Below are 27,393 nucleotides of genomic sequence, written 5' to 3'. Positions count from 1 at the left end.
AAGCACAAAGAAGAACAGCACACATAATAAATACATGCACATATCAAACATAAATTTAACTGCTTCAATTATCAATACAGTGATGCTGATTATACTTCACTACTTCACAATCCTATTTATATAACAAAGTACATTTGTGTTTAGTAGTGTCAGTAGTGATATTTGTTTAATGGGTATTTTGCTTAATGCCAGACTGCTGATTACCTAAACCTTCAGGGGCTATGAAGAAATACAACTGTAAAGAAATACATATAGCATAGCATAACACAAGTGCTTCTACTCCAGGATGTGAGACCTTCTGTACAACTGATTAAAAGATACGTTGTGAAAAACTATAAAGTGCCAAATCTGAAATCTCTAAGCAGTAAGTTTGGGAACAGCTGTATTAACAAGATAACAATCAAGATGACCCAAATGACCCAATGCCACGTGACTGGTGTTGTTTATTGCTTAGTTTAGTTTTGTAATCCCACAATTTTCAAGCCATGACTGAAGGATCTGTTGCGCACACTTGCAAATGGCAGTACTACAACCCCTGATCTTTACCAGCACATTTTCAATACTGGCACTTTATGTTGCCCCCAGTTATGCAGAAAGCAGCAATCCTCAGATGTCCCAACACCTTCTTACTAGTTGACATCACTGCACGTAAGCAAAATCCTTTAAGGTTATTTTAGTGATCAGTGTGTTCCAAGAAAAGGATAAGGGTACTCTCCAAGTAACTGCTGACACTAGAAGACATTTTGCAGCATAGATCTTCTCTATAGTTATCACTTGGTCCCTGAACTTCTCTACTGCAATTTTTTTAGAACTGTGGAAGGTTTTCTATCCCAAATTTTCTAATACATCTTGTTCTAATATTAAAAAAAAAAAAATACATTAAGAGTACTTTTGAAAAATTTAGTTTGAGACAACAGTTCAAAGTGGGTCTGACTTTGAACTTTCTTACATGGAAAACGACACCTGCAAACCCCTAAAACTTTGGTACCTCGAACCCTGTGAAATAAAAGCAGATGTGAAATTTCAACACAATGCCTTGCACATGTTTGCTTGTAATTTTTTTCCCTACTGAGTATGAATCAATAAGCATGAGTTAGGCTATCACCATTCAAAGGCAATAGTTTTGTGCTAGATCTGCAGCTCCTGGGTCTAATGACAGTATCTGATACAGGAACACCTTAGTGAAAAACTGTCAGTTTTCGAAATCACTCTACTTTCCTGCAATTTCCGCTTTTTCATTACTAAATACTCAGCTGTGCTTATGGGCTTGTTGAGACTGTGAAGTCAGTTTTGGAGAGGGAAATTTCAAAATTCTTTTGACTGCAGTTTTAATTGGATTTATTAATTACCACTGAGCTTTTTAATTATTTTCCTGTTTGTCAAATGTTCTGTACTACACATGCAGTTAAGAATCTGAAAACCACATTCTGTGAAGTTAAAGTAATACAAATATTTCTCTTTTAGGAACTGGGTTAGGTCATGAAGAAGCTGGTAAATAGTCACAGTTTTTTATCTGCACTGATCTGGGTTGGATGTGAAAGGTTTTGTATCCTATTAACAATCTCCTGAGCTAACCAGCCCCTTAAATGTGATTACAAGGATCACGCATCTAAGACCTTCCAAAGGGGTTATGGAGCTCTTTTGATCAACTGAAGAAAATATCTGGCAAAGCTCAGGGTTGCTCCAGAGAACCTTATGCATTCAATAAATAAGTATGCTTTTGGACATCCTTGGTAATTCATTATGGTGGTTTGTATTCATGATCAAAAGAATACTAAGCTAGCTGTAGACAAATTCTGTGGTGATTTTCCTAGAGGATATTTACTCAGGTGTTGCAGGAAGTATTGCTTCTCTGTAATAAACACCAAAAGGGGAGGAGTTCCTTATATTTGCTACAGGCTGTGCTCTGTTAAGCAGCCAGAGAGGTCAAAAAGCAATTCCCCAGAGAGGTAAGTTCTTTGATTCTTATAGTGGTGGTCTCTCTTCTGGTAGTTAAACATGCTTGTTTATTTTCTTGAGTTATCCTTTATATATCTGCTGATCTTTTTGTGCATCACTTGTTATTTGCATACGTACATAGTTAGACATCAGAACACCTCCTTATGGTGTTCCTATATTTAAAGATCAATTACAAAGAAAATAAAATAGATGAAAAGAGGGAACATGTGCCTTAGGTCCCACAAACCCTCTGTGGCTCAGCTCTGCCCAGAATTTGGAGCCTAGCAGCTGAGGACCTCTTTTTGTAAGGGGTTCCATCCTAAATTTGTTCAGATGTAGTATGGTTTTTCACAATATAGAAAATACTTTATTAAGTAAATTATAGTCTTAATTTGGTGCCCTTAATCATAAGATCATCTTCCCCCTTTTTGTCATTAGAAGCTTCTAAAAATATAGAAGTCTGAATGTATCAGTTCTGAAGTAAAAGAGGTCCATTCTACTGATGTATGTTTCTGGTTCATTATATTTCAATGAAGAGTAAGATTTATTCTAAAAGCAATTGTCTAGCGTGATCTAATACTGAAGATGCTTCGAAAGGGTGTCTGTTCGTACTGCTTTCATATTTCTCAAACAGTAATTTAAAAATAGGTTTTGGACTTGCACCCACAATACTTCTAACGAAGTTAAAAACTATGTTGTAAAGCAAGGAGAGAGTCTGAAACTAATCTAATCACAGTCTGTTAAAAAGACAGCGTAGTATAGATGCTGTCTTATGGCATTAAGGGCAATTTATCCTCATACCAGGTACAGCCAGAGATGATGACACTTCATGCATCTTTTAATACATATATGGATATTGTCAATACCTAATATTTGTCTTTAATTATTTCAAATTCATTTGGGGGGAGAGAAAGAATATACTAGTACTTAATCAGGAATTTTAAAATCTCATCTGAAAGGCTTCCTAGATAAAAGCAAAACAATAATTTTGGGGAAAATGAGGGGTGAAAGCCAGGACATGTTGAGATGGAAAAAGGACACGAAGGAGAGAAAATAAACAGAAAAGAGGAGTGTGGCTAGGCTGCATGACACCAAATATGACTTAATCATTTCATGCCTAAGTTTTTCAGCACAATCAGTGTCTATATTTGACATGAAAATTGTCATTCCCTAAGGACTGAAACTCCTTGATTGTTCAAATAGTGCCTACCTTCATAGGCCTTGGAGACTGGTTGTGACTTCTATTTGTTTAAACTAAGACCCTTTCTGCAGCAGCAGGCTGCCATTACTTACACATCATTCAGGATCATCTAACTGAAGTTTTTTAAGTTTCACAGACCAGGTCACCTGAATAATTAATTAATATAAAAGACAAGTGTGTACAACACTCCAAATTGACTTAGTTTCTTGAGTACTAGCACAGGGTTTTGCCTTTGAGGCCCTTTTGATGGAAGAGGGAATACTCACAGGGAATTTCAGGTTTTCAGAGCTAAGGGACAGTGACTTTGGCACACAGATATTGAGATGTAGACAAGGTGGGCAGCAGTGGTTTTAAGACAGCACCGCTAGAAGTGGAAGGGGACATATCAACCAATCACTGAAGTTATTGTCTTTTCTGGTTCCTATGACTGTGTCTAAGCACTTCTCAGCTCCTTGCTCAGTGTCTGCCTGGGAGGAGAAGTATGAGTGCCCACCATCCCCTTTTTGCACCTGGGTTTCCACTGAGAGGCATTCAGCTTTTTTTTGATCAAACTTCAGTCAAACTTCTGCATGATCAGAGAATTAGACTGTCATGCTTCTGCATGTGATTTGCCATCCATCAGACACGAAACCAGAAGACAGTGGGGTGCCAGGCACTCCTAAGCACAGGAAAAAGCAGTAAGAATTTTCCTCGGGGGGGGAAGCTTTGCAGAGTGTTAGTCAAGCCTAAAAGATATGGATATTTATACAACTGAGGCCCTGTTTTGCCAGTGCTTCCAACTCCAATTAGTAAAATGGGATTATAAAACGAGGAAGCTCATTCTGTATTTTGATAGGGTCTCCTCCAGGAGAGGAGGAACAATTATGAAAGGACAGAACAGCCAGCAACAAAAGGAGTTAATAAAGGCTATATGGGACCTTAACTTCTCCCTCATAAATGTCTATGTGTACAATGCAGCACACTGTCTAAAAATCTTTTCATACAATCAAGTAGTAGTGCTTTGATGAAGGAAATTAAAGAGGCTTCTCGTCCTTATATATATGGCTCCTGGCTGTTTAGCTTTGGGGTTTAAGAAGTTTCTATTGATGATTTTCCCACAGTGAGGAATTTTATAAGGTTTCTTGTCCATGTGAATTCTTTGATGTCTGGGATGGAATAAGCAGCCTTTTGTTACAGACACATTCACATGGAAAGGCCATCCATGAACTACCTACCTGGTGTCTACTCTGCTTTTGTGAAAGACATAGAACATACATAGCTCTGAAACAGCTCCCCTAATGTCAGACCTGTCTGAAAACAAAAACAAGATTTAAATACTATTAAAAAAATAGAGAGAGACAAACAATGCATGCACCAGATCTGAATTATATTTAGCGGTCCAGGTAGGTCCATTAGGTTTCCTCAGGGCAGCGCAGCCATGGGCAGCCCCAGGGCCACGAGCCGCAGCTCTCCCGTGCCAGGACCGCGGCCTCTCTGGGCCGCCCGGTGCCGTGTAATCCCCGTGGGGCGGATCAGGGTGCGAGGGCTGTGACCTGGCTCCGAAGGCGGCCGGCCTGGGATCCCCGGTGGCCGTGTCCCGGGATTCCCGGTGCCTGTGGCCCGGGGCGGCTCCGCAGCCGCCGCTCCCCCGCCGGGAGGGGAGCCCGGGCCGCCCCGGCGCCCCCGCCGCGCCCTGCCCGGGGCGGGCCGAGCCCTCCCGGCTTTGCCGGCGCCTGCGGGGGATTAGCGGGGCAAAGCGCTCATCCGCCGCTGACCCCGAGGCAGGACCGCAGCCGGGCCGGGGCCTTCCGCAGGAGGAGGAGGGCGAACCCGAGGCACGGCCGCCGGCGGTGGCGCGGCCCCGGCCCCCTCTGCGGGGCTGGCTCTGCGGGGACCGGAGGTTTCGCTGCGGGTAATCCCCGGCCGGGGAGCGGCGGGCAGGGCAGACGGAGTAGACCCGGGGCCGGCGGCTGAGCAGGGTCTCCCCACGGAGCCACGCCTCGCCGAGGATTCGGGACGGCCCGGCCCCCCCGGGATGGTGGCCCGGCCCCCGGGGTGGCGCGGCCCCAGGACTGGCCGGTGCCTCCCGCCACAGCCGCGGTGTCGGGACGGGACGGGCGGGCGGGGGCTCCTCGGAGCCGGGAGGTCCCGGCACTGGGTATGTGAGGGTGCGCGTTGGCCCTTGCGCTCTTTCGTTCAGGTGAATCCTGCTTGTTTCTACTTTTTTTTTTTCTTTCCTTTTTTTTTTTTTTCTTGTGAGTGAGTTTCTGGGTAAGGAACGCGTACGGAGTAGTCGGGAGCGATGCCTGGAGTGCGTGGTGCCCGCGGTGGGACCAGCCGGGCGCTCCCGGAGCAGGGCAAAGCCGTGCCCGCCCGAGAGACGCGCGGGACTGTGGCGTGACCGTGGCCTCGGCAGGACACGTGTGAACTCTTACCGTGCCCAGTGTACACCCACACCCCGTAACTTCTTACTTGATAATGCTAAGTGCTAGCAAATTTTCTTGTTGTCTATAATGCCTTCTTTATCTTGCTATCAGATGACTATATCACGTTAATATCAAGCCCTGCCAAAACTCATTGATACAGCTGCTAAATTAATTTTGAGTTGCCACTTCGCTATCGTTAGAAGTTCTGAAAAATAAGGAGTGAGTGAGGTCGCACGTATTGATTTTTATGGCCTTATAAAGTTTTACTGTGTTAAAATAGGAAAATTGAGTGATGCTTTAGCTTTGAAAGCTAAATTATTTGCTAATATATTGATCTAGTGTTTAGTCATTGAAAAATTATTCTTATCACTTGCATTGCCTCTCTTCTGGGAGCCACAAAATGAGCTGGATATTATTCAGTTCATGGATTACTAGTGTCAGTTCATTACTTCTGGTGGCACAAAGTCCAAATACAATTTGATAATGAACCATTCCCCTTTCTGTTATTAATCTTGTTTTCATGATTGTAATGCCCCTGCATAAATATTATCTGTTGGATGACAATTGTCAAAAAAATCTTTAGCTCTCATTTGTTTTTAAAATATCAGAGCTTTTAGAATTGACTACAGTAATTAAATTTAGCATTTTGTTTCTATTTCTTTTCATACCCTCTTCTTTTAACTAAAAGTTGTCTTAAGAAAAGCTGGGGTGCTGTACTGGTGTCATGTTTAAACTCTGAAGGATTGTCATCCAGTGGATAGCCCCTATGCACAAGATTAGATTGAATGCTTACAGCCCTTGCTGATCGTTTAACCTATTTCTTAAAAAAACCTTCCTCCAATGGAATTTCCTGAGAACTGTAAACCTCAGCATGCAGTGGGACTTTGACTGTTGTGGTGCATGGCAGGGAATGGAAGAAAACCAAGGTGGAACCTAACACTGAAGTAGATCTCTTGCATCCATGCCCCCTGAAAATGTTCAGAGAGTGAAGAGCTGGAGCTTCCCATGAGCAGGGCTGGCCAGTTCAGTCTGCAGCAAGTCAAAATGTCATGATTAGCTGAATAATAATCAGCAGATGAAATGTCAGTGTGGACACCCAATATGCATTTATCAGTAGAAGGAGATCAGGTACCAATACCACACAGTACTGTTTCTCTACTGCATGTAGAAGTTTTACAAAGGTCAAGGAGTCCAGAGGCATCAAGTGTCTCTGAAAGCTGTCTTGCCTTGTTGGGAAAGTTGTCTCTGGATGTCAGCAAAGAGAAAAAGTGTCTACAGAAGAAGCAGTTACCCAACCTTTCAGAGAGTAAACACTAAAAAGTGGCCTCAAGATTGGATCAGTTTCTTCCTTGAACAGCCCTAAGTTTGAAATATATACTTTGAATTGTGCCCAGGAAATATATTGTCTGATACTAGGTTAAATTTATCACCACTCCTTGCCACCAAATGCTTTAAGTAACCATTTATTTCTGCATTCACATTAATTTAGGGTTTCGTTGTTGAATTCAAAGTGTGCTTGGCAATGTCATTGCATGGTTCTTGCCTTTTCTGTATATCATCAGAAAACATCCAAGTTACCTGACAGCTTTCAGGCCGTAAGATGTGGCTGGCTTGCAGTTTTCCCAGCTGTAGCATAGGGCTGATATTCATTTTGTCAGTTGTCAAGCTATAACTCTTTGTTTCCAGCATTTAAGTAGGATAGAATTAATTTCATCGAACATGTCTGCAACTGAAGATGTGTAGCTGGGTTCCTTTCATAGTCAATGGAAACTTAGCCAGTAGAATCAACAGAGTCTGAAGACCAAGTGTTTTATCCTAAGATAGATACTAAGCAGGTCAGGTGAATCATTTTGATTGCTTTGCCTGACTAAAATGAAATCATAGCATCTAGCTTAGGTTCCAGTAAGTGTATTCTACAGACCAACTTAGGTGAAGCCCGTGGAAGCTGATGTGACTTGTGTCTTTCTTACTCATGTAAGCACACAGCAGTGAAAGAAATGGACTGACTATTAGAAAAGCTTGTTGATTTTTGCTGTTCATCTACCACAGCTGGGACTAAAGAGATTTTTTTTTCCCCCTTATGGAAGGTTTCTTGCAGATGGGAAGGACAGTTGTTTAGTTCTGGGAGCACACTGGGGAATATATAGAGTGGAAAGCAGTAAACCAACTGATGTGCAGTCAAAGAGGATAATTCAGATAGACCACATGCATGACATTATAATGCTAAGTGCATTGAGCTATTGACAAATTCAGTAAAAAACCCACCCTGTGGTGTTCCAAACACTTGTCTTTAACTAGTTGCCAAACTAGATAATCTGCTCACATTGAGCTTAGATTTGAGTATAGTTCCCATTCAGATATAGGTTGTATCACCATTGAAATTGGAGGCCAGATATTCCCCCAGAATTAATTGGGAGTGATATTGGAATTTCCAGAGCAAAACTTACTGTTTGAATGATGGATAATATACTGCATAAATTACTCATTACAGCTGCATTTATACAAGCTGAGAATCTGAGCTGCAATCCACGTTCTAAGTTGAATGATCAAATTATTTGGACATCTAGCCAGAAATTTCTAGGTGCTAGTATGATGAAGGGCATATTGTAGCCTCATGCTCTTGGCTTGTTTTGAGAATTCCATACCTTTAACTTTCTTATTAAGTATTTACCAGTGTGGCATAAACTAATGAAATAAGAAGAAATGTGGGTTTGGATTTTATTGTACTGTTACATTAAGCATTTCAGGGGCTCACTCTGCTTTGTGATCAGTACCAGACCAAAGAACTTCTAAATTAGATACTGGATAAAGGTGATAAAGGTGGTGAAAAAGGGAGGTGAGGGTTTTTTTTTTATTGGATATAACAAACCTTATCAGTCTTTTTTCTGTTTGTTTGGGGTTTGGGTGTGGGTTTTTTTGTCTGGTTTTTTTTTGTTTGTTTGGTTTGGTTTTTTGTTGTTGTTGTTGTTTGTTTGTTTGTTTGGGGTTTTTTGTGTTAGGGTGATTATTTTTTCTGGCATCTGTTAGGCAAGAGACTTAAATTTCACAACCTGAGGGAGTGCAAGTGTCACATACAGAGAGGTAACAGACCTGACAGGCAATGTGAGCTAGTGTTCCTGGCACCTGACATCTACCTGTCATGGCACATGTGAAGATGTCTGGCAAATTACAGGGTAGGATATGTGCAGGAGCTATCTGTTTAGACATGAGTGATGTTTGCAATGTGAAGGAGAGAGTGATGTGGATGAATAAAACAAAAGATGACCTCAGTAGGTCTGTTTTGAACTGGTTCCAGTTTTCAAAACTTTAAGATTGTGGTAACCAGGAGACAAGATGCTGGATTCGTTGTAGTTATATATGAATATGTGTCTGCTTTGCTAATCATGTAGTCTCCCTTTGTGGAGAAAGATGAGTAATATGAGGCAAGGTGCCTCTCTTGTTTCATTAGCTCCTTATGGAGGAAATGGATATCTTTTCATTCAAGTGGGATGAAGGTCCATTCAGAAACTATTGGGAGGAAAGGTTTAGAGAGAAGTTGCACACTTAGGTGGTATGAAACAGTAGTAAAAATATTGGATTAACATGTAATATTCTATGTGAAATTCAGGCTCCATTGTGCTTTCAATGCAAACTTATAAGTTTAGTCCCACTTGATGGTGTTGTCTGTAATGTTCTGTGGCCTTTACTGTAAAGCCTCCACAGGACAATTGGTTTGTGTCTGAAGCTTTAGGTGTGATAAATGTACTTTAATTGAATTGTCTTTGCAGCAATCAGATAGTCCACAGGAGATATACTGCATTCTTCATGAGCCTTTCCCTTCCCTTTCCAAACTCACTAGATACTGAAAATGATGGAGAATGCAGTGGTCTACCAGCATGGATGCTGAACAGGGCATCTCTGGATATCTCTAATATGTGGCTTGAGGTCTGCTGCATAGGGTGTGTATGTTTGATGTGAAGCAAAAAATTATATAGGACTGGCTCATAAGAATTCTCACCCAATTTCTTCTTATGACTGATACTAGATCCCCGTTTCAGAGAAAAAAAATCAAAACCAAAAATACCAACCAACCAACCAAACAAACAAAAGAAAACCCAAAACAAAACAACCCCCCCCCCAACCACATTGGCTTATTGTCTTGGAACTCCAAATCTATTTTTTCCCTGCCCCAAATACCCTGAATTTGATCACTGTGTCACAGTCTGTATGGCTCTCTCAAATTTACAGGACAGCGTACTCTGTGATTTAAACTTTATTTCATGAGAACTGTAACAAACACAACAAACAGGGCTCAATCCCCTTTTGAGCAGGTCAGTCTATCTCGTGAATTAATTTATTCACCATTCAAGCCATAAGTATTCATAATTTATAACCCATAACTTAACTCATGAACTTATGAGCAAACACAAAAGAACAAAACCTAGCTGGGGTAAGAGACTGCTTATCCCTACTCCTCAGTCACAGTGCAGGTGTCCCCTGTATCACACCAAGGAGCAGGAGAGCCTCAGCAGTCCAGCTGCTGTTGAATAGGCTTCAAAAGCTTTTGGGGTAAGCTTGTGTTTTATACCTTCCAGCTTGGACACAGTTTTTTACATCTCCAGCTTGGAGGTCCTATACATTTTTATAAGTTAGCAGATTCTGGGGAAACTACAGTAGGAAAGCTAATAGTAGACAGATTTACCAGTGATGATGGTGCATAATTGGTCTTGAGCATTTTCAGGCCACCTGTCAGTCTACTTGGTGCTCTTGCTTTGAAGTACTGACAGTGCTCCCAGCATGCATAAGGTTTTACCAGGAGGCAGGTTAGCCAAAATCTGAGCAGAAGTGGAGTGAACTGTCATGCTGAACACAACCAGAAGTATTTCAAAGGGTTTTCCTAGTGGTTCAGGGGTACATTCCCAACTTAGAGGTTTGGATCAAGTTGTAAGTTGTGGTGTTTTTTAAGTAAATTTTTAATGGTGAGGGGTATGATAAAATATCTGGGTGGTTGGGCATCCAGACATATTCCAGAGACAGTCCAATTTATTGCTGAAATATGAGGCTAAATCATTATCAGGTTTCTCAACTTCAGTGAGATGTAATAAAACATTATTCATCACCCAGAACAGAACACTTTAAATCATTCTATTTAATATATTTTTAATAATAGAAGTGGAAGCTAAACAATTTATCTGCAGGGGCTTGTTCTTAAACTTGGTGAAAGTGAGGAAACACAGTGTTCAGTATAATTTATTCAAGTTATGATTTTGAAGCTGTTAAATTGAAAGCAAGAATTATTCACACTAATTCTTTCTGGAATAGCACTCTTAAATTATTGAACTAAGTATGACAGCTATTGAATGCATGTTTTGTGAGATATGTGGCGACTTTTCTTGAGACAAGATGATGTGCAACTGGTATGATTTTTAGAGGAAAATGCAAGCATATGGCAGTTTCTCTAGCACTTTTTTTCTGATAGCCAAATAGCATCTGTAGGATCATATTTCCTCAGCCCTTTAACAGTTCTCATTGTACCAGTCTGTGCAGACAAATAAGCAATTGATACTGCAAGTCAATGGATTTCAGATGTATACTGTCATAATACAGGGAGTTAATGAAGCCTGTCTGAAACTGCAGGTTTGGTACCTGTTTTTTCTTAGAATGTTCTGCTTGATATAAAACATCTGTGCAGAGAGGTAGACCTTTGTTTAGGGGTGTATTTGGAGATTGAAGGCATCAGAGTTTCCTGCTTGGCTCTGGCATAGGCTAAATATACGAAACTGTTCTTTGAGTTGCTGCATCCTAAATGCTAATCTTTGAAGGGGAGAAGATAAATCTTCCTTTCTTCAGCTCTGCATATCTTCTACTGTAAACTGCATCAGAAGCTCCTGTGTTTTCTAGTAATGAGAGGCATAGCAGGCCCTAGATTTTGATGGAAAATTACCTATTCTGTAGAAAATAGCCTGTATGCTGACAGATTTCAGTATGATTTGGGTACCTCCATTCTTGTGAAGGCACCTATTGATAGCTTTTTACTTTTTTTCCCTTGAAAAAATCACTAGTTACGGATTTCATGTACAGTAAAACCTTAAACGAATAGGCTCAATTCTAAAAACTAAAGTTCAGATAGAGAATTTTTGAAATTCCATTAGTATTGAATGCCCTGAAGCAAGGGTTTGGGATTATGAATCCTAATCCCTTTATCATCCCCTTAATCAACCCAAATTTGGTTATTGTTTTGTGTATTCCCAAATATGAGTTAATTACAAAGCATTTATATATGAAGTGATTAAAAACCCCAACAAAATGATTGTATTTGAGCACTACTTTAAAGGGAAAAGAAAAAGAAATTTAAAAAAATGTTGTAACTCATTTGTGTTCTTTTTGGGGGGAAGAAATGGTTTTCCTGAAAGTGGTGAAGTTCCCAAGGCATGGATAAAGACTGGGCATGAGATGGAAAGGTAATGCCTTAGGAAGAGAGTGAAGTCACTGTCCTGACTGAGTTGAGTCTGTGTGAATCCCAGGGGGAGGGTTAGACAGAAGAAAGAAGCAAATTTTTAATCTGGAATGGAAAACCAAGGATTTAGTCATTACAGCTGTGCGTCTCTGGATCTTGATCCTCTATCTTTACTTTGACTTTAGCCTGGAGTAGAGTTGAGGGAGATTTCATTTTTTAAGGTAAAATTGGGTCATTTTGTTCCCACAGTACTTGAAATCAAGGTGGTGGGCCAGGACTGGGTGCAGTACCAAGTACACAACAAACTGTTCTGGGTTTCCCAGTGTAAGTGAATTGTATCCGTCATTGACTAGGGCATGGGTGTAACTTGGTCGGTGATGGATAAAATTCCATCATTGTAAAAGGTGTTTCCTTTACTGTACGTAAACCAGTTGCTAATGTATGTACATTGGTAAACATGTGAATTCTTGACTGTCAGAAGATCATGTGGCTGTGAATTCTTGACTGTCAGAAGACCATGGAATTGTGAAGAGATCTGCCACTTTGGTCTGCTTGGCCTTATGAGATGTATATAATAATTCAAATGCTTAAGAGAAGGATTATAAAACTGATTATTTGCTGAAAAAATTAGAATTAATCTAATGCTACTATTTAAGATGTTTTATTTTGTGTGGGTTTTCTTCCCCTTCTTGCCCTTCTTGGTAATGGAGCCAAATTCTTTGGGATTTTATGAATTTGACTCTCATTTCCCTGCCCTCCTAAAATCCTAGGGTGACATTATATTTTCCTTGAAGTGTATGGGAGAACTTCCACTGGCTTTACTCAAGCCTGAAATTGGTTCAAATTTTCATTTGAATTTCCTTTCATTTAATATTATCTTGACTGCATATACCTGTATTATGTTCTTGTTCATTATGCTTGCTGTGCATGCACACTATATGCAAAAACATTTCTAGTGTTTGAGTCTAGAATGTGTATTTCTCTTCACATTCATAGGAAATTTCTATTAACCATTTGTTGAGTGAACATTGAGATCTCTTTTTCCTAGGAGCCCTCGTTTGAGATGCTTCCGTTGACTGGGAAAACAATAATATTTGATAGCTTTCCTGATCCTTCAGATACCTGGGAAATAATTGAGACTATTGGCAAAGGAACATATGGAAAAGTTTTCAAAGTGTTAAATAAGAAAAATGGCAGCAAAGCAGCAGTCAAAATTTTGGATCCTGTTCACGTAAGCTACTTAAATTATTTGGTTTGTGCTTATTTATTTGTGAGTTTATGTAGTCTTTTTTTTCTCTTTGTAGATCATTTGCATCAGAAGTGACAGTGAAATAAACTACTTCAGCCTGCTAAGTATCAGGCTAGCTATCAATGCATTTTTCTTATCATAAGCGATCTTTGAAGTGGTTGCATTGGTAGAAGTCAGAAGTATACCTAAACTGTGTTACTTTTACTTTGGTTTATCCTTGTTTATCTCTTATTTTCAGAAGCAGAACTGATTATTTTCCTTCTAAGTACTAGAAGTCCTAGCGTATTCTATTCTTACTGTTGTAAGAATGCAAAGGTAGTAGCTCCTACACACAAAGCACCCGGTGACTGGGAGGTGGAATTATTTATTATGTTGTAGAATATGTTTTTTTCTCAATAACTGACGTTTGTTGGGTGGCAGATTAATGTTCAAAGGGTAAGGAAGAACGTTGGTCTGGTTTGTAAAGGCATACATACCCCACTGACTTCAGTGGTGCTGCATGTGACTTGGGATTTTTCTCAAGAACAGTAACCCACAAAACATGCACGAGCAGCTGTTCCTGTTTCAGTGACCCATTTGAGTTCATCTTTTGCATTCCCAGTATAGGGCTGTGAGGCTTGTGCTTCAGTTGCATGACCTCTGGGCAGGAAGGGAAGAGCATGTCATGCCTTGTGGAACCCTGCAGTTCTGGAGTTGCACAGCCACACAGGGCTCTGTCTACCTCTGCATAACACACGGAGTGTCAGATTATGATCCCGTGGCCTGAAAATCCATGAAATGTGTTGGTGAAAACATAGTGTCTTGCATTATCTTTGCTGTGTATTTTGTTGATCTGCTCTTTATTTCAGCATGCTTTCAAAGCAGCAAAAGGATGCTCCTCTCAATACCACGTAGTCTCCCAGAGTAAACATATTTTGCAGCCAAGCGATAAGGATCTTGATGAATTCAAATGCATTGGAAACTACTTCTGACTCTGTTGCTTTCTGTAAACAAGGTTCTTGTGCTTACAATGAATAGGCAGGACTTTGTTGCTACTAGTGTTTACTAAATGCCTGTTTAGCAGGAAATGCTTCCGCTTTCATGTGTTTTACAAGTGTTCAGAAATGATTCTTAAGTGACAGCTGGCTATGGCAGGAATTACCGAAGGAATCAGGGAAAATTTCAATGTTGTGTACACTTTCGAGGTTGTAGGAAAAGATTAAAGGATGATGGTGGGAAGAAAGAAGAGGTAGTAAGGCTGATGCTAGAGGAAAGAGAAATAGATTAAGAAGAAAAAAAAGGAATAGAATGTAAAGAAAATGGAAGAAATAGAATGGATAAAGATGCAATAAGAAATTGAAGAAGGACAAAAGTAAAACTGATGAAAACAGATTCCTTATTTTAATGAAAAAATGAAAGTAATACAGTCAACGTCACACTCCAAGACTTGACTCTTAACTGAATGTATTACTCTTTTTATTCTAAGAATACTATTCTTTTCTACCTTCTATTTACAGGATAGCTGTTGTACCTCCATTTTACTGCTAAAATGGCAATCCTATGTTAGAAATAGGGTGAAAGCAATAAACAGGTTATTTTTGTTTAAACTGAAAGTATTATTAACGGCTGCAGAGGGAGCCATTGCAGTGAAGAAAAAGATACTTTATGTATTTTCTTTAAATTTTACATTTTTTTTCTTTGAAGATGATTTCAGAATTGTGCCACTTGAGAGGTGGACTGGAAACAAAGCAGAGGAAATGTGGTTTTATAGAACTTGGTTTAACTGATATTTCCAAATTAAACTGGGAACCTGCATTGTCATGGGGGACATAAGACTAAAATTAGCATTTCATATTTAATCCTTTAGAGCTCAGATTCTTTTGTTGAATAACAGCTCAGCTTTTTGAAACTGAAACAGGAAAGTGAAGGTGTTGAAATAAGAATATATGAAGATGGAACTGAGAAACTCTCAGTCTTGTCCTCAGGACTATAAGTAAATACCATTGTACTTTAGAACTCTTAGCCAGATTATCCTACAAATAGGATGAAAATATTCACTCTACCATTTCTAATAGAGATACTTTTATGCAGGTAAATATATTAAATTCAACCAAACATTTCAAGTTTTCTTCCTTCAGAAAATACAGAGGAAGATTTTTATTTTTAGTAGGCACAGAATGGATATTCATGTCGTTTCTCCTTATAATTGTAAAAGTCTTATAAATTCTGAGTACCCCTCAGGAGACAGAAACCTCTATTAAATCAGAGTAGGACAGTGGGCTAATTTTCTTCCTATTTCCCCAAGGCAGTCAGAAATATTCTATGTTTTGTGTTTAGTTTCTTTGCTTTTGACTGTATTTTTTTCCTTTTTTTCTTTCTTTTACTTTTACCAGATGAGTTTTCTCTCTTCATCCCTGCTTCCACTCTTTCTCTTTCTGTCCTCTGCCATCTTCAGTACCTTGGTTCTTCCTTCCTTCCTTGTATTTCTTTTTGTGATGTGCTTATGGAAAAAACTAACTTAAAGTGAGTACTTCCTTTTTTTGAAAGATGAAAATTTTTGCTGTTTTTCAGTTAATTCAATAACAAGATCGCTAAAACCCTTCCTTGTGAGAAAACTTATTCTTGTAGTCTCAATATGAAAGCTTAATGGCCTGTTTCCTGAAGATACTGGTGAGTGACAAATTTCTTGGAGACCAGTCAAGCTGGTCTCAAGACAAAGGGCTTGTATGAGGAACTTGAGTTGAATATTGAAGAGACGTGTATAAGAAGCAAGTGAGCAAAGTCCTCTTGGGGCAGGTGGGTTGAACAGAATGAGGAGCATCATTCACTGGAAAAACAAAGCATCCCCTTTTTCTGCCATGGTCATTTCTACTTGGCAATGGTGAGACAGGTTTTTGGCACTGAGTAGATGCTTTTCATCGATACAAAATCCACTCATATGGATAGTGAAATTCACAAGGTAACCCCTGTCTAGAGTGGATTTTTCATTTCTTTTTGTGTAGTTGTAAATAGCAAATTGTATTAAAAATATTTTAAATCTGGAAACAAGTGTATTAACATTTCTTGAGATCTAACCAATAGGGAAAACAACTGCAGGTATTCTATCTCCTGTGGTCAGAAGGGATTGAGTATTTTCTCAGCAGGACTGAAATACCATCTAATCATGTCCCTCAATGAGCAACTCCAGCACATAGGTGAAAAGGGTTTACCTGAGTCATCCAGTGCCTTCCGTTGCTGGCATCCATATTTGATCTGAAGGGTTTGCACAGCTCTTGGCACGTGTTGGCAAAACTCATCCTCATCTCTCGCCTCCAAATGGATTTCCCTCATCCTCTAAGAAACCTGAGGTCTGTAAGGAAAGAGTAACAAAAAGCCACAACTCTTATAGTTCTGTAGGAAACCCCAGAGAAATAATGGATGTCACCAGCTTCTATGACAGTAGAAAATGAAAAAACTTGCAGATAATTCTATAAAGTGGGATGGTAAATGAATAAGATTTGTGACTGCAATCATACTTCTTTGGGCACAGAGAGGTAGAGAGGTAATTCCAACTACACCATCTATAGCTGGGGATACCCTTAAGACTAATGCAGTAACAACTTGCCAAGGCATCTGCGTATCTACCTACTTAAGGATTCCACTGTCTTTGCCTTGAAATCACAGATTGGGTAAGGTTGGAAGGGACCAACTGTGGGTCATCTGGTCCAACCTCCCCACCCAAGTAAGGTCATCCTAGAGCACATTGCACAGGATTGTGTCCAGATGGTTCTTGAATATCTTCAGTGAGGGAGACTCCACAACCTCTCTGGGCAAACTGTTCCAGTTTTCAGTCACTTCGGCTCGCCACAGTAGAGTTCTTCCTCATGTTCAGGTGGAGCTTCCTGTGCGTCAGTTTCTGCCTGTTACCTCTCATTCTATTGCTTGGCACCACCAAGAAGAACCCGACTCCATCCTCTTGGTACCCTCTCTTCGAATACTTAGACTTTGATGAGGTCCCTTCTCAGTCATCTCTTCTCGAGGCTGAACAGGCCCAGCTCCCTCAGCCTTTCCTTGTAAGAGATGCTCCAGTCTCTTAATGGTCTTTGTCACCCTCTGCTGGACCCGCTTCAGGAGCTCCATGTCTCTCTTGTACTGAAGAGCCCAGATCTGGACACAGCACTCCAGATGTGGCCTCACCAGGGCTGAGCAGAGGGACAGGATCATCTCACTTCATCTGCTGGCAATGCTCTTCCTAATGCACCCCAGGATGTCATTGGGTTTCTTGGTCACGAGGGCACACTGCTGGCTCCTGGACAGCTTGTTGTCCACATGACTCTTGCTCCTTCCCCATTCTCCTGAGAGCTGCTCTGTTATACCCTGTATGTTTGTTAGTTGAAACTGATAAAGACAAAATTAAAAAAAGGGTTACTGTTTTGTACTGAGTAAACAGAACCAAGCTTTGTAGTCCTCTAAATGGTACATTCATGTTCTGTTTGTTTTTTCCTTTGTATCATTTCAAGCTATGTTTAAATTGCCAGAAAATGCTATGTGTTGGGTTTTTTTTTTAAATGGCTATCATTATTAATTTATTAACTGGTATGTATTTCTCATTTGTGACGCTAGGATATTGATGAAGAAATTGAAGCTGAGTACAACATCTTGAAAGCTCTCTCTGATCATCCCAATGTAGTCAAATTCTACGGCATGTACTATAAGAAAGATGTGAAAAATGGAGACCAACTTTGGCTAGTTCTTGAGGTAAATAATACAGAAAAATGAGTTTTATTCCGGTTGGCATTCCAATGTTGAGTATAAACCCAGTGAATGAGATGCAAGTAATTTGTTCAGTGGTTTTTTTTAGAGTTGTTATGTGTAAAGTGATAAGTGCTGTTGTTTAGTCTTTTCCGTGTTCTGATTTTAAAGGTGTGCTATGAGTTCAGCATTCTTATTTTGATATTATACGGATAGTGCTGTGCCTTCAGAATTAAGATACAAATTCTAATGGGACTCATAGGATTTGCTACCTAAAATCTTTCTTTAGTGAAAGGCTTGCCATGGGAATCTTCTTCTGGTAGCATTTCTTTAAGTATGACTAACACATAACAGTTAAAGAACACAGTATGGAGATTTTTTTCCTAAATGAAAGCATAGAAATTATTTAACTGAATTCCTTTTTTTTTGATGCAAGTAAATGCACAAATTGATAAATAAGCAAATAAAAGCAGGCTACTGCCCAAATGCTGTTGAAAATAGCAGGATTTCCTCAAATGAAGTCAGAGCAAGGTAAGGCTTGTAATTTGTGTGTTTTAGTCTTTGGTTTTGACTAATCTGTGAGCAAAGAGCTTGATCATTATGGTTTTCACAGATTCACAGCCTGTTCTTCAAAAACTTCCTCTTGTACCCAGAGGAAAATGAAGAAGATCTCTGACAGGAATAGTGAGCTATTCACAACAATCAAGGCTTTTGCTGTCATTTGATCAGTGTTTGATAAGGTTGAGATTGAAGAATTGGTTGTATTTTATGATTTGTTAGCTAATTAAATACAAATCTCCTGCCAGATATCTCAATGATACAGTGGTATCTAATCCTGGAAACAAGCTATCAATAATGCTTCAGTTCTAAAAAAATTTGTTCCAAAATCTTCTGTGTTCCATTGGAAGATGTTTTTAAAAATAGCTTGCATTGGAAATCATAACAAATTATAAGTTAGACTGACATCAAAAGATGTCAGCTCTTTGTGCAGTGACCATCTTGGAAAAACCAGCTTCCATTGTATCTGCTGGGCATTTGAAACTCCCATCTGTGAAACTTCTGGCCTGTAAAGGAGGGATGCTGAACAGCCAGGATGGAACAGACTGTGAGGAAAGTCAGGTGTTTACATTTTAAATTCTATTTCCCATGGAATTGTGTTCTTAATGTGAAAAACACAAGCCTACATGTGGAGTATGTTTTACATCTGCTCTTTTCATGCCGAGCTGTACATATTAAAGTGCTAGTATAGAATGTGTGGAATAGTCTCGGATACTTTCTGTCACTGCACATGTAGACCCATGAATGCAGTGGATTTCAGTTGACGTGTGTATATGCATAAGTAGAAAAATAAATTTCAATTTTGACTTTGGTGAAGCTTTCCTTTTAATAATAGTATATGTGAAAGAAAACTGTCATGAAACAGATTTCTCTGTTGAAGTGGCACCTTCTTTTCAGCTTGCATTCAGCTTTACAGGGCTGTTGCCTGTCTGCTTTTTGCAGCAGCTATTAAGGTGTCCTGCAGTTTATAAGAATGTATATCTTTTCATCATCACCCTTTCATGTTCTGTGATGGGATCCATGGGCAGGAGATTTTGGAGAAAGTGTCACAAATCCACTAGGAATGGATTCTGATACGTGGCAAAACTCAGTATTTAGTAATGGATTTAGAACCACCACTGTAGTTTACCAACAAAGTTATTCTCTTGGGTGTTTAAATCCATATATTTAGGTGTTATCAATTTTTTTTCCTAGGGGAAAAAGTCCTCACCTCCTTAAGATGTGTCCCATGCAATGTATCAATGGCAAACTAGCCTGGAAAGAAATATTATTGCCAGGTTTCTTTTCTCCTAATTCCATCTTCAGCACTGGTTATATGAACTGCAGTGTTCATTTCTTATGTCGTTCTCAGTATATACAGTGTGGTGATTTTTGACATATCTTGTAAATTTTGGTAGCTCTTTTGTATTGCACTTGGTCATATTTGGATTTTAGGGAAAAGAGGCTAATCATGTTTGAACTAGGCTAAAGTAAGTGGCTGAGATACTGTTTGGAGGCCAAAAGGGACCAAGTAGCTAAAAAGACTGCCCTATTATACTGTTAAGGGTTCTTGAGAGGTTTTAGTCCCAATATTGGAATTATCATAAAGTTGTCATACCTCTTAAGTTACCACCTATTCTGAATACTGGAAAAGACCTTGGATGGGTTTATGATGAAATTACTGCAATCTTGGTGTGAAATATTCTAACCCACCTTCCATCTCTGTTCCTCAAAATGAATCTGTTCTTACATGATTTGGTACCTGTTGAACCTGTGGTCTCTGGGATGAGATAGTTGGACATTCCATTTTTTACTAAAATTTAACTAAATTTAACTAATTTTTTAACTAAAATTGGGCTTCTTGTTCTGAGGCATATGTCAACAATGAGGTAGTGGATATTCACAGTCCAGGCTGAAGGTATTGTCCTCTGACTAGAAATGATTAAAGCAGATGACTATCAAGAAATAGTTACCTGAAACTAAATGGAATTTAGAGCTGACCTATTGGTGCGGGTCATCTGGCAGTTATTACTATGTCTATAGAACTAAAACAAGTTGCTTCAGAATGATGGAAATTATCTTCTACAGAATAATCCTGGATAAACGTGACATTTCTTCTGAATCTCCTCATGTAAATAATTACCTAATAGCACATACCTTCATAGAAAATATTTTTTCCAATTTTAAGTGAAATTCCTCATTTTCTACTGAACATTTGAATTTAATTTTGTTTGCTGTGTTTCTGTCTCTGTGGTTATGTGCTTCTAACTGATCTTGTTAAGCATTTTGAAGTTGCAGTTCTGTGAGCTGGAAATATGCTTCTGAGAGAGTAGGAGCTGTTGTTCACGGTTTTTTTGCTTTTAAAAGAAACAATTTTATATATATATATGCATATATATATATATATAAAATAAAGTATCAAGAGATAAGTAGCCAATCTCATGCTTTGATTTAGCCTTTCAGTGTAGCTCTACTTGTTTGAAAATGTGCATAATGATTACTTAGGAAAATAAACAACCTTTTTCCATAACACACTTCATGTTACACACTAGAACAGTATTTGTAGGAGAATTGTAAAGTTACCATGTTGTGCTCATCCTAACACATGTGAGGACCTAAATCTGAGATTAGTATAGAATATGAATTTTAACGAATAATTCAAAACTAGAGGAAATAATAGTGTGAAACCTTTTAGCGTCATTAGCATTGTTTTTGGTAATAAAGGAACCAAACTTACTCAGTTCAATATTTTTAAGGAAAATACCCTTGGGAATGAAAGTGAAACAGGAATACATCTGTACAGAAGAACAGTACTCTTGAGTCTCAGTTCAGAAATGCCCTTATCTCTGTAGGCTGCACTCAGATAGACTGAACATCTGTTCCTCTCTGGGCTGTTCTACTCACGTTTATAATAAAGAATACTGCTGGAGGGAGGATTCCCACCAGGTGCATTAAGCTTCATCACGTGCATCCAGAGATGCAGGCAGAAGAAACTGGCCTATTGAGACTGTGTTTAAAAGAAATCCCATGAGTATTATGCTTCGGATGAATCAGCTTAGCAGCTCCATGTCAGCAGACATCAGTATGATGACACAGCTAAGGCTGAGTGTGGTATAGCCCATTTCTTTCTGCTCTGGATGTTAGTTCAGAAGGGAAAATGTCTGAGAGTTGGAAATTAAATGATGGAAGATGGAGCAGAGAGGTAAATCCTATCAGGCCCCACAGGTGAGCACATAGGTCGAGGGCAAGTGGGGAGAACAAGTGGCACAGCCGTTGCCTGAGATTTGTTGCAAATCTAGTCAAGAAAGAGTGAAGGCTGAAAATACCCCAGCAAGGTAAGTGGTAGATGTTACACAGCTTTTACTTGCTACTGTAAGCCAGAAGCCAGAATCATAATGCAACATATTTTCATAGTTTGTTTCCTACAGAGATCAGGTAGAACTTTAAGAAGCATCTTGATCCATTTTCAAGAGACACACAGTTATGCATGCCATATTTGAGATGAATTTGGGTTTATGAGTCACATAATTAAAGTAGTATATTTTGTTGTTCTCGATATATTTTTATAAGAAATAGAGGAAACATGCATTTTTTTATAGGAACTTTTTTATTATTATTTAATTAGTTAAAACTTACCTTGGTAGGGAAAAAATTTTGTAAGGAGAGACTTTCCACCCAAAAGTACAGTTTTGTAATACCAAAGCATTTTGTAGCAACCTCTCATTTCTGGAGAGGTAGAGGGAATTGCCAAGAAGTGTAACACAAATAGATTCCTTTCACTGCTGAATGTCAAGAAGACTGACAAAATATTCTTTCCAGGTGTTTTTCTTCCTGTAGTGTGAACATTTCAAGAACATTTGCAATGCCCGGCTGAGTTAGACTAATGGTCCATGTAGCACAACGTTCTGTCTCCTGTGGTAGCACTAGAAGATGTTTAGAAAGGGTCTGTTGTCCAGTTTTTGCAGTCCATTTCCTTAATGGTTTCCAGCAACCATGAATGCTGTATTATGGATGTCCCAGACTATTCCATTTAGTATCCACTTATGGATGCATTAAACGTGATGATGATACTGCCATGCTATACAGTCTCCTCTTAGAGCATGCAAGTTTAATTTTTGCATCTATAATATATTAATTTCTATTTATATAATATTCCACATCATAGAATATAATGTTTTCAACATTATGTAAACATTTCCAAATCTAGTTATTTTTCAGTGTGAAGAAATTTAGAATCCTGTTCATATGAGAAGGAGGAATATGTTACAGTTTCCAGTGGGCTGCAGGCTCTATTTTCTGACAAGCTCTGTTGTTAGAAAGTACCTTCACAAATGTTTCAGTAGCTAGTGCAATCTGTGCAGGTGCTGGTTATACACAATTCAGATTGAGTGAACCTGATTCATCTTAGTTGTCATGTAGAACCATTTCTTGATCTAGTGTAATCTTCATCAGAGAAATCATGTGCAAGTGTAGAGTAGCTTATGCTTGGAACCTGCTTCTCTGAAGAGGTGCCATTTTAACCTTTCCTTTTCCCTCAACCTTTTAACATGGGAAAAATCATTAAATAAATTGATAACTTAATAATTGTGCATTATTGCAGGCAAAGTGGTATACTCTGAGTTTCATCTTCTGGATGTTTCTTTGTGTTAACTGAACCTGCTAACCAGACACTGATAACTCAGAAGAATTACAGAAATATTATCATGATGAATTATTGTGATTCAGTTGGCAGCTATGTTTACTAACTTAAAATTTGCCTGGAATGATTCAAATTTCTTACTTACCTTTGATCTTTTAAAGTTAACACTAAGAGAAGAAATTTTAAATGTACAAATATCTAAATTCTCTTTTTAAGTCCTTGGGATGCTTCTATTTGTGATACCTTTTTTTTTTTCAGAAAGAAAAAGTCTTAAACCCAGTAAATAGAAGCTCTCAGGAGTTTCAATTAAACTAGAATACAGAAAACTGTAGTGCATCAGTTCACCTGCTACTCTTTCTGCATAGACAAAATACAAACCCATAGTTAATCAGAGTAAGGACATTGTAACTCCTATGGGTAATTGTAAAGGTAGCCCCATACGGGAAAAAAAAAAGGAAAAAAGTGCCAATATATCAAACTGGCAGCCTGTTATACCAGAGTAGTGTCGGTCCGTTGCTACTAGTTTACTTCTAGTGGCTTGCCTGGCCTGGGGAAGCTTGTGCATCTAGGATGCCAAAATGCTTGTAATAGGGTAAGAACCGAGAGAGAACCTAATAGACTGTTGGTGTGTTACAGACGCAGAATAGCCCACCAGTGTAGTTCCTACTCAGTTGCCAATTACAAGGGCAGTTGCATTCATCTGGTGAGTCACTTAAATATGATGAGTGTGTAACAAGCTGAGATCCCCTGATAAAACTCCTTTCTGGGTTTGTGGAGATCCTTTAGAAGAACTACGATTCTTGAATTTGCTTCAAGATGGAGAGCCCAGCACAATGTGGAGAGTATCAATTACTCACTCCTTTCCAATGCTAAAAGTGACCCTTCATAACAGAGAGCTTTCATCGAAGGTTTAAGCAGTAGAGCAAATGGCTTTGGAAAAGGGGAACTGAAGGGGTAACAGAAGTCAGCTGTGATCCCAGGCAGCTGCTAGCATTTGTCAGCATTGTAGTACAGCAGTGTTATTAAGGAGGAATTGAAGGAGGATAGTGCTACAGTTTTCTGGGGTTTTTTGGCTGCTCCTTCAAAGCAGAGAGGAAAACATGTTATACCTACAGGTACCCAGTGATGGATGCCAGCCCTGTGAGCTGATCAGGATTAGAAGCAGATCTCTTGCTGCATAAGAAATGGTATTAGGACTGCCGTGGGTCTTGACAGTAAAAGCAACTAGCATATGTTTGATGTGATTGAGAAGGGGCAGTCAGTGTGTGGGTTCACGGGAATAATGGCACATTCAAAGATGGTTGGTTAGGGATAATGGAGGCCAAATTAAGTGTTTAATTAAGGCCAAAAGAAGAAGGTGTTGCATTAAATCCTGGGTAAAATTAAGAATGCTGAACAATACATGTGCACTGCTGCATCTGGCCTGGAGTGAATCTGCTGTGCTGTTGCACTGTTGTATCTGCTCTTTGGAGAGAGAAGTTTAACAAATTAGATACTTCCAGATGTTCGCAAATCTAACTGTGGTCACAAGGAGAGCCTTAGAATTCATGAAATATGTATAAGTTTTCCTCACAGATTCATAAATGAACAGTGACAACACAATTTACATATGTGTCAGAGAATAATGAGTATAATTAACGCCCAAATCTTGTGTGGCTTAATAGTCTTGGATCCTTCACTGACCTCCTATATGTGGAAGAGTTTCCGATGATGTTGCCTTTTCAACATTGCATGTAATTCTAATAAATGGTGAAACTCACTAAAGTGCATCCTTCTTTTTAAACAACAAAAGCAAAATTCTCTGCTTTGTTATATAATGTCCAATCTATGGAGTATATTTATCTAAAGAAATACCAGTTGCCTTGAGGAAGGGAGATTTTTTTCTACTGTGGAATTGAGATGCTAATAGTGCAGTTCTAGGTTGCAGTGTGTTCTCTACAAAAAAGGAGCAACCACTGTCCAAAGATCCAGGTATTGTTATTTTCCTTTTGTTTTTGAAAAAAAAAGGCTAAAATATTTCACTGATGCTGTGTAGCTTAACTTGAATGAGGCTTCAACTGTTTGAGAGCTGTGAGTCTGGGTGATGTAAAATATGAAGAGAGACAAGAAACTCCAGAAAAAAACAAATACCACCCTGCTCTCTCCCCCCTCTCCCCCCAAAAGAACCCAACCAAACAAAAAAACCCAAACAAAACTCAAAAACCAAACAAAAACCCCCAAACCTACCAAAGCAGACTGGGCACAAAAAAGCAAAGCTTAGAGCAAGATGGATAGTTCTCCCCTTGTCTCTTGCTGAGATTTCCAGCACCATGTATGAGTCCTGATGGCTGGCAGTAAAAGCGGTTTTCTCTGCATTAGCTTGATCTCTTTCCTCTCTCAGCTAATGGTGGTGTCGCTCTTCATGACACCTCTCTGTGCATGGAAGAGGGAGAGAGGAGCTGCAGTCAGTGTTTCAAGGCAGCCAATGCTTGTTCTTGATGAGCAAAGACATTTGGCTGAAAATATCTGCAGCCTGCAAAGAAGGCACAGAGGAGTTGCTGATCATGCAGACTAGTACATCTAAAATTTAGTGAACAAATTCATGTCATTGCAGCTGTTGGGACTTCAGTTGTTGAATTCCATTTGACTGAAGATTTTGTATTAAAAAAAATAATACTGTTGTACTAAATCAAGAAGCTTTTGGACAACATGCTCAGGCACACAGTGTGAGTCTTGGCGTTGTCCTTTGCAGGGCCAGGAGTTGGACTCAGTGATCCTAGTTAGGATATTCTATGATTCTGTAAGGAGTAAGTAGAAGTATGAAAACTGGAGTTGTTCTTGTTGCTGTGATAGTTTTAGCAGGAGTGGAAAAATCCAAATTCCACTAACATAGTGGAAAATAACTAGTCTATTTGGGTTTTATGTCAGGGTGAGGGTGGGGGGAGGAAAGCTGTAATTTGCCTAAAAATTATTAGGTATTTCCAATTGACATATATAGAAGAAAAATTAAACAACTGAAAATTGCTTTTGCATATTTCTCAAAATGGGTCATTTTTCAGTAATGTGTATAGTTATAATTGCTCCATTCAGACCAACACTGAATATTTTGATCCATTACATGTCTGAATCTGTCTTGATTTCTCCATTTCTAAAGTATCCCTCTTTGCTTCCCAATTACAACAATTTTTCATACTTGAATCATATCCTATTTTCTCAAGACCAGAGATGTGTGGCTACAACTATCATTTGATGATTCAAAGTTTTACTAAACACTCATAATTTCTCTGCATGAGGATTATTTCATACTACATTGTGGTTTGCACAGTTCACATTTTTTAAACAACTGGTGAGCATATGTTATGGCCCACCTTGCTGGAGAATACTTACATACAAAAAGCTGGTTCTGAATAACCTCTAATGATTTTTGCCACCATGCAGTAAAGCAGAAGTCCAGAAAAAATATCCCGAGTTTTGCCATTCTGCTATGTAATTAAATAGCATGTGAATACTTTACCTTTCACATTCTAATATTTAACATCATTGTGCTTTCTGTACATTTTACTTTTTATCACAGTTTTACTAAAAAGTGAGGTTATTTAAAAACAAAATAAAACAAACCACAAAACCCCACATTTGCATAGGTTTGGGTTAAATCTAAGGTAACCAAATGTCCTTTAGCTTTTGTGAGGAGTAGCATCAGTCAACATAAGAGTGCTTGAGCTAAGACTTGTTGCTCTTTGCTTCAGACACTTGAGGATTAAACACTTTAATTCAAGTGTGATAGACAATGTAATTTTGCTGGATTTGCTCAGTTTACATGTTGGGTCTCTTTATAAAAGAGAGTGACAGAAGGCACTACAGCAGTAGGAAGAGGGATCTTCTCATTCTCTGTTGGGCAGAAAGGGCTGGAGGCTGCAGACTTTGGGAGACGAGTAGTATAGTAAGGAACAAGGAGCTGGGATGTGCAGAAAGGAGACAGTCAGGTGTCAGTGGTGATGAAAAGTTTCCTGGGCTCCAGAAAGAATATCGGCATTTGTTGCAGTTCAGAAAGGTGCTGACTTTGCTGAAACCAAACCCCGGAAGTATGGAACTGCCTTGCACAGACACAGTGAGCAGAGAGAGATTGGTTTACAAAACACTTTAATTTCAATTCTATCTGATCTAGTCTGTCTGAGTTAATAATTCCAGTAGTTTATTAAAAGAAGGGGGAAAAGAGAAAAAAAAAAGAGTTTAGCATAATTTTGGTTCTTATAAAATTATCTTTAAAAATATCCTTCAGAATTTTCTTGGTCATTAGGG

The 27,393-nt window shown here is 39.0% G+C and overlaps 1 protein-coding gene across 5 annotated transcripts in view; it reads left to right on the top strand.

Moving 5' to 3' along the window:
* The first annotated feature begins 4,703 nt into the window (after positions 1 to 4,703).
* The window catches only part of MYO3A (myosin IIIA), a 119,669-nt gene continuing 96,979 nt past the window's right edge, over positions 4,704 to 27,393 (top strand). For 3 of the 5 annotated variants that reach the window (XM_027658818.1, XM_027658819.1, XM_027658817.1), the window contains exons 1-4: positions 4,705 to 5,030; positions 6,527 to 6,672; positions 13,029 to 13,211; positions 17,811 to 17,945. In XM_027658818.1, the coding sequence (XP_027514619.1) occupies positions 6,625 to 6,672; positions 13,029 to 13,211; positions 17,811 to 17,945 (366 nt within the window). In that variant the 5' untranslated portion in view covers positions 4,705 to 5,030; positions 6,527 to 6,624. Of the gene's footprint in view, positions 5,031 to 6,526; positions 6,673 to 13,028; positions 13,212 to 17,810; positions 17,946 to 27,393 lie in introns of all 5 variants that reach the window. The other 2 variants (XM_027658814.1, XM_027658816.1) reach the window with 1 other exon arrangement.

Source organism: Corapipo altera, unplaced genomic scaffold (assembly GCF_003945725.1).
Source record: "Corapipo altera isolate COAL_440 unplaced genomic scaffold, ASM394572v1 63, whole genome shotgun sequence".
Lineage (NCBI taxonomy): Eukaryota > Metazoa > Chordata > Aves > Passeriformes > Pipridae > Corapipo > Corapipo altera.
The sequence above is the reverse complement of the archived record's forward strand: the minus strand, read 5'-3'. Positions and strand labels throughout refer to the sequence as shown.